The sequence below is a fragment of the Ictidomys tridecemlineatus genome, chromosome 12 (assembly GCF_052094955.1).
Source record: "Ictidomys tridecemlineatus isolate mIctTri1 chromosome 12, mIctTri1.hap1, whole genome shotgun sequence".
Classification (NCBI taxonomy): domain Eukaryota; kingdom Metazoa; phylum Chordata; class Mammalia; order Rodentia; family Sciuridae; genus Ictidomys; species Ictidomys tridecemlineatus.
Window position 1 is genome coordinate 39,784,168 of NC_135488.1, and position 13,911 is coordinate 39,798,078.

The following is a 13,911-nucleotide window of genomic DNA, read 5'->3' on the forward strand; positions in this document are numbered from 1 at the left end:
TCAATGAGCACAGGGTATTCATTGCCCTAGAATTTTCTAGCTGCCAGCCATTAAAAACCGGGTGGAGTACGCCACACTAACTGAATTTAGCTCTGCCTAAATCTTACACACATTTAGAATTTGGATAAACTCAGAAAACTCATTGTGTAATCTTTCTTTGAACCCACACACATCATGGGAAGTTTAATCCCTAATCTTTTGATTCATTAAGTTTTGCTCATTAAAAGGCTGTTTTGCAACCCTGCCCTATTTCCAGAAAAACCGTGACCTTTCTATTTGGAAAACAGTACAGTCTTGGCTGAAGAGACGCAACTGAAGTGTGAACTCTGGAGTACACCAAGTTTAAGATATTTTAAACTAACAATTAAAATGTAGCGTCTTCTGTCTCTTGTGACAACTAAAGTTCATTAAATCAATTTTAAAATGTTGTGCATACATGCCACATGGTGAATTGGCCAACTATTAGAGTGTTCTAAGTCATGACATTTTGCACATTTGCTTAATGTTTGTTCTGGGAAAATTTGAGTGTTTGGTACAAAAATCACTTTGGATTTTCTCATCATGTTGTATAGGTGCAGCCTGAAGTTCTCAAAGTCAGCCATTAATATCCGAGAGAAATAAATAATTTGAATCCTCCAAAGAAATGCCGTTTGTGACTTTATGGACACTATTTCTCATGAACTTTTTACTATACAGGAATTCTGTTTGGGGTAAAATGCTCACTGGAAACAAAAGGATTTTTCCTCATCAGATTTTTTCCTAACCACTCTTAGGCACTGCTATTACACTGACTCCTTTTAAAATCACAATTACCTTTTTATTAGTTTATGTTTTACTTTAAGCACAAAGTCATGAACACATGACCTTTTATAAACTCAGTTTTTCTTTATTTTTTTTTTAAAGAGAGTGAGAGGGGAGGGGAGAGAGAGAGAGAGAGAGAGAGAGAGAGAGAGAGAGAGAGAGAGAGAGAGAGAGAGAGAATTTTTTAATATTTATTTTTTAGTTCTCGGCGGACACAACATCTTTGTTGGTATGTGGTGCTGAGGATCCAACCCGGGCCGCACGCATGCCAGGCAAGTGCGCTACCGCTTGAGCCTATAAACTCAGTTTTTCTAAGCAATCATTGTTATTATTTTATGCTTGAATCAGCACAACCCAACAAGTGGGGGCCTTCTCCTTTGTTTGATTCCATTATCTTTTTAGCATTGCCCGTTGGAAACCAGATTTCTTTCTAGAACATCAGGATCATGGTCTGTCTTGATTTCTTTTTCTGCCCTAAAGCATGGAATCAACTACTGTGTAAGAAATCCTGATTCCTTTTGGTTAAAAAGAGAGATTAAACTCTCGGTGCCTGGGGAACAGGCACTGGAGGGTAGCAGGCAGGTAAGGGTGCTGCTTGGGTCCTGTTGAGTCATTCTGTTGTGATGGAGCTAAAAGCTAAAAGCACATTCAGCCGTGTGCTGCATGATGGTCAGTCTCTGATGGCCCACACAGGTGACCGTATACACCACGCTGCCCAGGGCTGAGGCGGGTAAACCATCTAGCTTTGTGTACATCCATTCTGCAGTGTGCACACAAGGATGAACTGTCTAGCAATGCTCAGAAGACAAATCTCTCAGAACAAATTTTGTTATTGACTCAAGACTGTATTTTTTTTCAAAGTCATGAAATCACCTTGATCTTTCCCATGTAATAGATCATATATCGAATGATGGTTTCTAATGTGGTTTTGTTAGCCACGAGGCCTTCCTTCTACATGCCATCCCATGAGCTGTTGATTTTTATTTCAAATATTCTTTGTACCATCTGTTTCCTCTGCCTCACTATTAGCCGCCTTACCCAGGCCCCATTTCAGCTGGGTCACAGCCACAACCTCCTCACCAACCTCCCAGGCCCCAGTCCACCCACACAGTACGACTGGACACATGTCCCTTGAGCAAGTTCTTCATTACCAGGCCTCTTTCCTCTTAAAAAATGTTTTGAGCTGCTCCTCTTGGAAAGTTCCACTGGAAATTCCTGGAGCTCCGCCCTCCAGAGTGACACTGTCTAGGACCCTCTCCTCCCTTAGGGTTTGTCATCCTCTAAGAGGACTGGAATGTGGCCTGTCTACTTCTTTCTGGCTGCCCTCACTGGGAAGCATTCAGAGGTTGTTTCATTTTAAGGATCTCCTGAAAATCACTAGAAGTTAAAAAAAAAAAAAAAAAAAAAAAAAAAGGCATGCGTGATTAGTGCAACTAACACACACAGGAATTCATAAGTAATTGGATCTCTAGGCCTGGCAGTCAGTGGTTGGTCAGGGCCTAGGAGGAAAAGATGCCTTGGAAGGGCTGTACTGAAACACAGGGAACCCCAGGAAGGCTTATGGTTTCTACTCCTCAAAGCAAACAGTCTTTATTACAGGTCTACTCAACCTTGAAGGAAGCAAAATTGACATAAAGAGGGCTGCTCTGTAGATTTCCACCAGAGGGGTCTATTTGCTTCAACAATACAATCTATTCACATGTCATCAGTTACATGGAAATGAGGCACCTGGCAGATTTATTAAACATTCCTTTGCCCCAGAAGGCTAGCCTTTAATTCCCCTCTAGGCGCTGGGAGCCAGATGAAAGGGCAGGATCCCATCTTCAGGGAGCACTGCAGCGGATCAGGATCAGAATAGTGATCCCAAATGAGTCACCTGTGAAAGGCCAGTGGCAGCTTTCAGGTGCCTGAACTCGAGGAAAAGGTCAGGCAAGCAGAGGGGAGGAAGAAAGGAAATGAGAGCAAAGGTCACTGAGTTGAAACAAATCGTGCCCTCCACCTTTCTTCCTTGTTAACTTTTTTTTTTTTTTTTTTAGGCAGCATGTTCCCAAACAAGAACAAAACATTAGGCTAAAGTAATCCTAAGGATCCCATTTGCTTTTGGCAGGTGTTTTCCCAGCCTAATTTATTATAAGAGTCCCTAGGGGATTGGTAGAAAGGACCTCGTTTTCTGCTAAGAGGCTGGGTGTCCGCTGCAGTTGGGTGCTGTGGGTGGTGGGGTGAGGCAGAGTACCGGAGAGGGCTGCTCTCCCCCCCCCCCCACCTCCTACCTTGAAGGGCTGTTGGGAAATCTGCGGGTATAGCACCAATCCTTCCAAAGGATGAAGAGGCCCTGCTCTAGCCACAAACACTACCTGCCTCCAGTCTTTTTGTCTGAGATTCTGAAATGTGTCCATTGCTGAAACCCCTAGGTTAGGGAGAACTTGCTCGGGTCTGAGAATTTTCCCATTTTCTGAAATGCCCGGCGTTACGCAGGCCTTTTCGACTTGGGAAAATCAAGCGCTTTAATTCTGGCCGTGCGCAATCATCCCTGGGACTGCGGGTCAGGTACAGCGCCGACAGAGGTGCAGTAAATACTGGTGGGATGATGACTGGGGAAAACAAACAGGCGTGTTCTCTCCCTGGCTCTGCTGCCATCCACCTGAGGGCCTTGGTTTGGATTCCCTCGGAAGACAGAAAATAGGAACAAGACGCTCCCCGCACGCTTCGCAAGTAGGCAGCCCGCGGCAGAAGCCAGAACTGAGCGCACTGCAGATCTGCGCAGCCGCGCCCGCCCAGGCACCGCCCCCACCAGGCTCCGCCCCCAAGACCCCCTCGCGGCTACCCGGGCGCTCCTCGTTTACGTCACAGCCTCGCCTCTCCCCTTCCCTAGCCACATCTCCAGTCCCCGCCTCCGGGCGACCCGGAAGTTGTACTTGCAAACGCGGCTTTCCCTCCCACAATTCTTCGCGCCCTTCCTTTCCAACTTGGGCCCGGCAGAGTGAGTATGGGTCCCGGGGTTCCAGCTTCGGGAATCCGGCTCCATCAACCCCCAGGATTGTGCTGGCGAGCACAGCGGGGTCTTGTCGGAGTTGGCTCCGGCTCCGGTTTCTGGGAGATGGGAATCGGCGCTGTGTTAAAGGGCTCCCGGTGCCTGGGAGGGAGAGTGGCAGGCTTGGGAGAGCCGGGGCCGCAGGGGCTTCCGGGTCGAGGGTGCCGGAGGGGCGGTTATGCCTAAGCTGCAGGGCGGCCGGCCGACCGGGCCTTGCTCGAACATGGACCGCTGGGATCTACCTGGCCTAGGTTTTCGTCCCTGGCAGCGAGAAGCCAAACCGGGAGGGACGACTTGACTTGCGCTTGTCTCGCTGAGCTTGCTCTAAGGCTCCCTACCTGTATTTAGATGGCTCCCGCAAAGAAGGGTGGCGAGAAGAAGAAGGGCCGTTCTGCCATCAACGAGGTCGTGACCCGGGAATACACCATCAACATTCACAAGCGCATCCATGGAGTGTGAGTACCCCCACCCTCCGCCTGGGTCTGGCCTGCCCCACTTGGGCGCCTGGTTGGTGTCCTCCTGGGACTGCCGAGTCTTTAAAGGCCAAGTGCTCTAGGAATGCGTGATCCATCAAGATTTGTGTTGCAGCTACTCTTCTGAAGGCTTGCGGGTTTTCAAGTGTACTGTCCACAGGAATTGAGATTTCAGGAAGAGTCGGTTTTAGAAAATTGGTGATCCTTACACTTGGTGCTTTTGTTTTTTTAATTAAATTCGGGCAGGCCAAAAGGTCAGAGTGAAGGAGGGAAAGCAAACGATATCTGTAGATGCAGGAAAATTATTAAGTTTTGTCCAGCCCTGAATGTGAAATAGGGTTTTTGTTTGTTCTCTCACCCATGCAGATATGTGTTAATAACTGATAGAATTGTAATGCCAGAAGGTAAACCGCTAGAAATAAAATGTGTCAGCATTGGCAATAGATGGTGAAGAACCACGGGTGTATGATATGCAGCAATGGGGGTGATTTGGGGTGTTCTGATTTAGTTTTTGGTTCTAGGGCTTGAGAAGTCTTCCCCCTTTTTCGCCCATCAAGCTGACTGATAACAATAGACACCAAATCTCTTGTTACTTGAGATTTAAATAGGAAAAATGTTAGACGTGGAGAAATGTTCTATTCGCTCACCACTCTGTGGAGCAGAATTTCTTGGACTTGACTGGGTGATCTCCTTAAGACCCACATTGGCAAGAGATGTAAATGTGGCAGCGTTTGTGTTTGGCCTGGCATCCCAGCCAGATGGTGACCTGTCAGCCAGTGAGCATTAGGTGCAGTTTTATTTGTGGTCTCAGGTGGTTTCTGGGTCTGTCTGGTGTCCATTTTTGTGTGTTAATGTTGATTGTGAATTGCTACACACCCCTCTAGTTGTGGCAAGTCAGGCATTTGACTGTCAAGGTACTGTACTGGACATGCAGATAGGCAGGGAACCAAAGACCTTGTCTTCCTGGTAGTGAAAGGCAACAAGTATTTAGAATCTTAAGGCGGTAAGTGGCCTAAGGGTTCATGCTTCCAGCACACAAATGCCAGGCTCCGTAGTCCTGTTGTCCTTCCTGCTTTACCCTGTGTTCCCCGTCTCCACACCGCCCTCTTAATATTGAGGTGTACCAGGGTGAAGTTCTCTTTTCTGTCCATACTTTGTAAAAAGCAATCTTACAGACTTCAGACATCCAACTGCTGTTCGACATCTCTGCTTGAGTAAATGGGCACCGACTTTACATGGGCCAAACCAGACTCCTGGTGTCTTATCTCTACCCCAACTCTTTCCTGTTGTGCCCTTCTCTGTTTCATTTATTGGCACTTCACCAGATCCTGTGGGCTGTACCTTCTGAATGCATTCACAATTTAACAAGTTGCACTGCCCTCACCCCCATTCTTAACCTAATCATGCCAGGCCTGTTCATGTTTAAAAATAGTTGTTTTGTTTATTTTTACTTTCCCCCCGACTGCCTTGGGTAGCTAAATGACTGCCATCATTGTCTTTAGATCTTGAGCACAGTGTCCCCTTTGGCCATTATATTGAGACTTGCTGTGCCCTTCTCTAACTCTTCATCTCTTCTTCCTGGTCTTTTTCTATAGTGCTTTATTCTGTCTGATGTACTTGGTGGTCACTTGCATAAAAACTGGGGCTTTGGGGCTGGGGTTGTGGCTCAGTGGTAGAGCTCCTTCCTGCCTCACACATGTGAGGCACTGGGTTAGATGCTCAGCACTAAATTAGAAAGTAAGTTGTTGTGTCCATCTACAACTAAGAAAAATATTTTTTAAAAAATGCTGGGGGTTTGTTTTGCTGACCACTGTAATTCTGGCACTCTTTTATTTCTGAATAAGAATGAAATGAGCTTATTTGGGCTCTAAAAATGGCAAGGAGGCTGGTGAGCTCAGAGCAAAGGAAGAGTCTTGGCTATGGACACCTTTAGGTTGCTTGAGTAGCCTTGGCTTGTGCAAATATTTGGCCTTTATAGCCTATGTGAAGTTCTGAGCTTTTGCATTTCTTATTTAACTAAAAGCATAAAATCGTAACAAGTTTGTACCTTCATTGTGAATGGAGGGTTACTGGTCCTGAGCTCAGTTTTGAGCAGTGGTAAGTTAATGGATACAGCTCATGCCTTTGGAACAGTGCCTGACACATACCTGAATTTCCACAGAATAGGATTAATTTTTGTCTTCAAACTTAAGAAAGAAATCTACCCACACATTTAAAGCCCTTGCTCTGGACACATAGACCAAGTTAGATGTGTTTTCAAAAGCGTGCTGTAAATAATCCTGGGACACTTGGTATTTATTTAAGTGGAGATGCAGTACACATCTCGTCCAACATGGTGCAAAAAGGCTGTTCCTGCCTAATTTAAGGTTTTTGTTTTGGAAGGATATGCTGTGTATGTATTTACACAATTTCATGTGCATTTTTAATTTGTTCACTTATATACAAATCCTAGGGGTTTCAAGAAGCGTGCTCCTCGGGCCCTCAAAGAGATCCGGAAATTTGCCATGAAAGAGATGGGAACTCCAGATGTGCGCATTGATACCAGGCTCAACAAAGCTGTCTGGGCCAAAGGAATAAGGTATTAAGATTATTTGTTAGAAAGTGACCTCCTGTGGTGACAACAGCTTTTCCTACTCACTTTGCACAGTTCCTGTGAGTTTCCTAGTTTGGTCACTAGGTGGAAGTATAAAGAAAGTACTGTGAGTGGCTCAGAGGATGAGCTAGCATCTTTAGGGGGGACTTTAACAGTCACTGAGACATTAATGAAGAAGGCAGCAGTGTTAGGCAGAGGAGGTCCTTGCGTAGAGAGCAGGCGAGGTGGCATCTGGGAGGATGGTGAGAATGGTAGAGGAAGTGCCTGGAAGCCCTCACAAAGGAGGCTGGAGGAGCAGGGCCCTGGGCCTAGACATCAGGCATGCCCAGCGTAACGTGACAGTAGTGGTACTTAACCTGGGCAGTTTTACAAGCTCTGTTCCCCCTGGGTTGTTATGGGCCAGGGGCTCTGCTGGCCCTGCAGCTATCCAGAATGCCTGGGACAATTCCCACAAAGAATTGGCTGATCCAAATGTTAATGCCGAGATTGGGAAAGGGGGGGGGGTGTTGATACTGGAAAGGACAAGGTGCCAAAGTAGAAGCAGAGGACCAGCTAGAAAAATGGCAGAGGTGTGGTAGAGACTGAGTGGTTCTGGTGGGGATGTTTAACACATTTTAATAGACATGCATCCCGAGATGATAGTCCCCCTTGGTATCTACCAGGGACAGACAGTGGCTGGTTGATGAAGAAGCAAGGAAGGGTTTTGTGAATGTATGCGGTGGTTATTTCTGAAAGGAGGAATTGACTCCAGCAATTCACTTCCATTTATTAGGAATGTCCCATATCGTATTCGTGTGCGATTATCCAGAAAACGTAACGAGGATGAAGATTCACCAAACAAGCTCTATACTTTGGTAACCTATGTCCCCGTTACCACGTTCAAAAGTAAGTTTCACTCCACTCCATAAAACTGTAAAAATTACTTTTTGGTACAAGGTATTGAACTCAGAGGTACTTTACCACTGAGCTATGTTCCAGCCCTTTTTAAAACCTGAATTCATCTCTTTGGATATTTCCTGTGCACTGTGTGCCTGGAAACTTTCCAACAGGAATATGAGTAACAGGCATAATTTCACTTTAAATACAAAACTGATATCTTGGTTATAAAAAGGCATGGGAAATGAAATAGAACTATATCCAGAATTTTCTAGAAAAGATTTTTGGGGTATTTAAATACAAAATGAATGAATGTTGTCTTATCACTTCCTTTGCAGATCTACAGACAGTCAATGTGGATGAGAACTAACTGCTGATAGTTAAATAAAGTCATAAAACTGTTTTGGTTTTCCTTGTGTGATTGTCATGTGTGGTTGTGGGATCATCTGGAGAGTTGTTCCTACATTCTATTTCCTGCCTAGCTCCTGGAGTCTATTTGGACAGGGTCTAAGGGTTTTTCAGGTGATTGACTTGAGAACCACTGCTCTAGGTTGTTGAAAAATTGGAGGTGTGATGTTAATGCTTTTCCTTGGAAGTTTCGTTCATTCTAAGATTTTTTTCCCCCAGAGAATCAGTAAACACGCCTGTAGAATCTTAGATTTAATGGGGGGGAAAAAAACGGCAGCATGTCTTCAAGCTGCTGTCTGTATTGAATACACTTAACCTTCTAAAATAGATTTTTGTGGCAGGGGTGGTGGTGCTGGAGGTCATCCTAGGCCTCTTGCATGCTAAGCACAACAACATTGCACTGTACCCTCCCTCCAAATAATTGATTTTTGATAAGGTAATCAGATAAACTTAAAGGCCCAGTCTTATTTCAACCCATTTATAATTATCACTCGAGTTATTTTTAGAGGTAAGGTTCATAAGTAGAGATTTTTGAGGTTATCATAACAAATCAAGATTCAGACTTGTGTGTCAGGGATTCGGTTTAGTTGGTAAGTGCACCACTGACCCCCCCCCCCAACGGTCCACCCAAGCAAGAGTGGGATTGTGGACCATCTCGAGGATATTGCACTGTCCTCTGCGACCTCAGATGGGTAAGGGGAGATTCTAGCTTGTCCATTCACCAATACGACCATCCACCTTAGTGTAAGGTTTAAAAAAAAAATAGACTGAGGCAATACAAAAAGGTTTCTTATTAAAAAACTTGGAAGCCCACGTTGAAAGCATGGTTTGTACACAACATTTTTGGAAGGACATATAAAGTGAATACAACCAAATATATTAAAATGGTTTCAATTACCAGCATTGAAACAAAACTAGTGCAAAAAAAAAAAAGCGCCAAATACAATTGCACGGACAGTGGCTCTGAGACCTTGAAAGTGTACTTGATTAATCACCTCTCATTCTAAGTGATAAATGAGAGCTTGGGACTCTTGTCCCTTGTTAGAGACATCTGTTTGATCAAAGAATGAAATCATAATAGCATTGTGGCAGAACACCCATTTCAGCAAATCTGATGGAAGTGAACTTGCCAGTCGGTGAAAGAACAGGTGGGGACCTGTGCCACTGACTGGCCCCTCAACACAGAAATGCCCAAGCGTTGTCGGTTCCTCCAGCCACTGCCAGGTTGCTCTTCCAGATACCAGCATGTAAAGTGTGCTCAGAATGAAATTTAACTGACATCTGGGTTTGTGGTTTGATGACCCAAGGAGGTCCAGTCCGTGCTTTGGTATAGCAGACTCCAGTGTGCCCAAGGCAGACGATCTTGCTACAGGTTACTCAGCTTGAGTTCAGGCTGTGATTGGTGACTCATTTCAGAAGTTTTGAGACTGTACTGATTGATCTTGGCATTTTCAAGTTTGGATTTAATGTCCAGTGGCTTTTCAAAAAAGTTTACTAGTGATTGTTCAGTAAGAAGTGATGCTAAAATATGTTCAAGAGAGACAGTCCAGTCCCCTTCTGCCGACTCAGGAAATGCCTGGGAGTCCTGGGGCGTCTTCCCAGGGTCCACGAAAACACAGTCCTGCTCTAGAGAAGGAGCTGAAGTCTGCAGGTCCTCTGCACACTCCTGGGAGCAGCTTCCTGAGCTGCTGCTGCGCTGGCCCACCTCCCCGATCTGCAGCAGCAGGGTGGTTACTGTGGCAATGGCTTGATACAGATCGTTTTCTTCTGGATCTTCATGGAACATACTGTACAAAGTCTTACAGAATTGGATAAATTCTCTCTGAAATTAGAGGGGGGAAAAGCCCATGTATAGCAGCATAACCAGGTTGGAAGTATAATGTATTTTTAAAGAACTCTGAGAAAAGCACAACTAGTCCTGAAGAAGCAGAACAGAAGGTAGTCACTGCCCCTCCACTCTGAAAGCACCAACTGAGCACACCTGGACATGGGTCATTTGTATGTACATAGGAACTGCACAAGTGTCCCTGGAGGATGTACACAGCAGGCTTGTACAAATGTCTCCTAAGAAACCAAAGCTGTGAAGAGAGTTTGCCTTAAAGCTTTATAGCTCACAGGCTTATAAGTTTATAGCTTGTTTATAAGGATGTTGAGGCTGGAGTTTATTCTAGATAAAAAAAAAATGGTGGAAATGGCTGAAATGTTTACATTGAATAAAATTAATGGTAAGTTCAACTGGTGGGGACACCACACAGTACTTAATGCTGTGGAATATTTTTTTTTTTTTTAAGAAGTGGTATTTGCCTAGCATGTGGAAGGCCCTGGTTCTGATCCTAGCACCACCCAACAAATATTAGTACTGACAGGTTTGGGTGACCATATGTAACTGACTCCTGTTTCTAAGGAGTAGAATGAAAATTTAGAGCAATTCCCTAGTAAAATAGAGACAGTGGTGGCATTTCTCACACCTGCTATGAAATACCAATCAAGATATTTTGTGGGCTAGGGTTATGGCTCAGGGGTAGAGTGTGTGTCTAGCATGCATGAAGCTGTGGGTTTGATCTTCAGCACCACATAAAAAATAAATGTTATTAAAAAAAGATATTTTGTGATTACAAAAAAGAAACATGGCATGCTAAATTCCACTGTTTCCCCCCTTAAGTGCTAGGGATCAAAACCAGGGCTTCCTGCACATTAGCACAACTTCTAGAAGAGAGACAGTACCAGAAGTCCTAAGATAAAGGAACATTCTTAACTAACTTAAGCTGTGATTCTCAAATATTGAGAGACCCTTTTCAAATCAAAACTACTAATCATACAATACATGTAAGCAAGAACCCCTTTTCTGGAAAAACCTCAAAAGTTTTGGAGACTGGGTCCTATGTATGATACAGGCAATGATTTTTTTTTGGGGGGGGGATGGGATACCGGGAATTGAATTTGGGGGCACTTGACCACTGAGCCACATCACCAGCCCTACTTTATAGTTTTATTTGGAGACAGGATCTCACTGAGTTGCTTGGTGCCTCACTTTGCTGAGGCTGGCTTTGAACTCGTGATCCTCCTGAGCCACTGCGCCCAGCAGGCAGTGATTTTTAACAATGCACTTGTGCATGTGGCAGAACTAGAAATCCCAGGGCTTGCTACATGGGCACTCCACCAACTCAATTACATCCTCAGCCCACTTTTTAAAATTAATTTATTTTTAAAGACTGATGTGTCTACAGTGGCCCCAAATGCTTTTACTACCTTAAGGAATAAATCTGTTATCACAACCTGAACAAATAAATTTCATATAGACATTAAAAAAGCATGAAGTGGGCTGGGGTTGCAGCTCAGTAGAGCACTTGCCTTGCATGTATGAGGCACTGTGTTTGATCCTCAGCACCACATTAAAAAGATAAATTTTGTGTCCATCAACAATTTTTAAAAATATTTTTTAAAAAAGCATGAAGTATGTGCAGCTTCATTTTGAAGAGTTTGGAACATCTGATATCACAATTTAAATCTCTTAATAATATTCAGCTCCACAAAATAATCCTGAATTTTGGAAGAAAAGGGGTCCAAGTTTAAATACTAATCTTGACAAAAATCTCTTTACAAAACAGTTCATATTCTTCACAGAAAATTCATACCTGGCTCATTTTGGGCAACTCTTTCTCAGTTTTATCTTTTTCTTTGGCTAAATCCTTAATCATCTGTTTCAGCTGCTTCTGATAATCAACTGTATCACCTTGTGACAAAGGGAAACATTAATAAATAAATAAATTCAATGACAGCAAGCACGGGGATGGGCATGGGAAAGGAAGGGGGGGTTCCACTAAGCAAATCCGTAAAATAACTAAAAAGCAAGAATTTCCGTCAGAAGATTTTTACAGTGACTACAGATTCCCATCTGTGTTCCCCGGGAGAATCTGCCACCAGAGGGCCCCAGGAAATGGCAAGGGAGAGGAAGGAACCCAGTGGGCACCACATGTACCTCGAAGGCCTCTGGATGAAAGCAGTGGTCTCCCTGGTGAATCACCAGGGAGGGCAGAAACCAGCAGCTTCGGGGCGGGGGGGGGGGGGGAGGGTGTGTGTGGCAAGGAATACTGTGTCTGGGGACAGATAATGAAAGCGGTACATGCCATTGGACTTCCCAAACACCAGGGGTCTTGACGTGGATAACAGAGGATTCTTTAGTGGTGACTGGCTGTCTCGGTCATTTTCAGTGAGTGCTTAAAAAAAAAAAAAAAGATTAAAATTTAACACATTTCCTAACAAAAACAAGTAATTTAGGCAACAAGTAACTACAGGCTAAGCCAGCAGCTCCCAACCTGTGGGCTGCGGACTCTGCAGGGTCCAGAAACCCAAAGGCCCATGGAGCAGTGTCTGGACACACAGTGAGTAATATGTCCCATGTCCCAAATCTATATACAGATAACATGCAAATTCAGAATTCACATGTCACATACAAATTCAGAGAGACTTCTGATGTTGACCTGGAAGAAAGAAAGTAAAATCCCATTCGTAAAACTAAAACCTACACACATACAAGAAACTAGAAATATACTCAATCTCAGAATGGCAGAATAATTGGCAATTATGTTAAACTTTTCATGACAATCATTTCTCTATACATACTACTATATTTAGATGGTTTAAGAATTGAAAAAGCCTTACTAGACTCAAAAGTAGCATCTTACTTTGTTGGAGCATACTAAAAAGATTATATCAGAACCTTCACACATTGCTAGTGGAGATGTAAAATGGTTCAGCCTTGGAAAATGGTCTAGTAGCTCCTCAAAAAGTTAAATATATACCTAAGAGAACTGAAAACATGTTCCTCAAAAAATCTGTATATGAACATTTAGCTGCTATGTTCTTAATAGCCAAAACCACCCAAATGTCCATCAGGGGGATTGTGAATTGTTGATGAATAAATCAATTGTGGCACAGCCATGCAGTGGAATATTACTTGGCCATAAAAAGGAATGAAGTATTGATACAAACTACAGCTTGGATCAATCTTGAAAACATTATGTTAAGTTAAAGAAACCAGACAAAATGGCACATATTATATTAATTCCATCTGTATGAAATGTCCAGAAGGCAAATCTATAGAAATAGCAGGTCATCTAAGGTTGGGGTAAATAGATTGGGCAAAAGAGCTAAAGGGTTGGAGGTTTCTGTTTAGGCTGAAGTCAGGTTCAGAAATCGATTATGGTAAGCTTTGCACTACTTGATATATGAAAAACCATGGAATTGTACACTTCAAACAGATAACCTGAATAATATGTGAAATACAGCTCAATAAAGATGTTTCAAAGAAGCAATTATCAGGATATGGACAAGGAAAGATCCTCATTTTTAAAAGGTTGGGACTTAGTAGGGAGCCATTCAGTGAGAACAAATCAAAGGCAAAATTCAGTTGTGATTCAAGAAATGTCCACAAGGTGTCACCACAGCTTTGGTAAGCTGCGGGTCTCCTATTGGGTAGATTTCTGGGTTGGGAGCTGGGGAGGGGTGTTCTTTTCCACAGTAAATGTTCTTGGACATATATGAGTCCTCACAAGGAAATCTTTCTCCACATATAGCTGAACACAGAGATGAGCAGCTGGAATTTTAGTAGTCAACATTGAAACAAAAATTTTTGGTGGTGCTGGGATGGAACCCAGGGTTCCCACACCAGGGTTCCCACACGTCAGGCAAATGGTCCATGTAGATGGAGTTACACTCCCAGCAAGAAC

The 13,911-nt window shown here is 43.7% G+C and overlaps 2 protein-coding genes across 10 annotated transcripts in view; one reads left to right on the forward strand and one right to left on the reverse strand.

The window, feature by feature from the left end:
- The first annotated feature begins 3,627 nt into the window (after nt 1–3,627).
- Nucleotides 3,628–8,177, forward strand: Rpl31 (ribosomal protein L31). Its single transcript, XM_005336379.5, has 5 exons — nt 3,628–3,781; nt 4,181–4,287; nt 6,758–6,883; nt 7,671–7,783; nt 8,113–8,177. Exons 2-5 carry the CDS (start codon nt 4,181–4,183, stop codon nt 8,142–8,144), a joined length of 378 nt encoding a protein of 125 aa, XP_005336436.1. The 5' UTR covers nt 3,628–3,781; the 3' UTR covers nt 8,145–8,177.
- A 777-nt stretch (nt 8,178–8,954) lies between these two features.
- Tbc1d8 (TBC1 domain family member 8) overlaps nt 8,955–13,911 on the reverse strand; it is a 154,693-nt gene continuing 149,736 nt past the window's right edge. For all 9 annotated transcript variants that reach the window (XM_078028580.1, XM_078028578.1, XM_078028581.1 and 6 more), the window contains 3 exons: nt 12,310–12,399; nt 11,818–11,915; nt 8,955–10,004 (listed from right to left, as the gene is read on the reverse strand). In XM_078028580.1, the coding sequence (XP_077884706.1) occupies nt 9,549–10,004; nt 11,818–11,915; nt 12,310–12,399 (644 nt within the window). In that variant the 3' untranslated portion in view covers nt 8,955–9,548. The remainder of the gene's footprint in view (nt 10,005–11,817; nt 11,916–12,309; nt 12,400–13,911) is intronic.

What these genes read in the sequence shown, in the direction of transcription:
- Rpl31 (XM_005336379.5), top strand. Translation starts at nt 4,181, where the DNA reads ATGGCTCCCGCAAAGAAGGGTGGCGAGAAGAAGAAGGGCCGTTCTGCC. An exon ending in GTCTGGGCCAAAGGAATAAG is followed by an intron (nt 6,884 to 7,670) that starts GTATTAAGATTA and finishes TCCATTTATTAG; the next exon opens with GAATGTCCCATATCGTATTC. An exon ending in CCCCGTTACCACGTTCAAAA is followed by an intron (nt 7,784 to 8,112) that starts GTAAGTTTCACT and finishes CTTCCTTTGCAG; the next exon opens with ATCTACAGACAGTCAATGTG.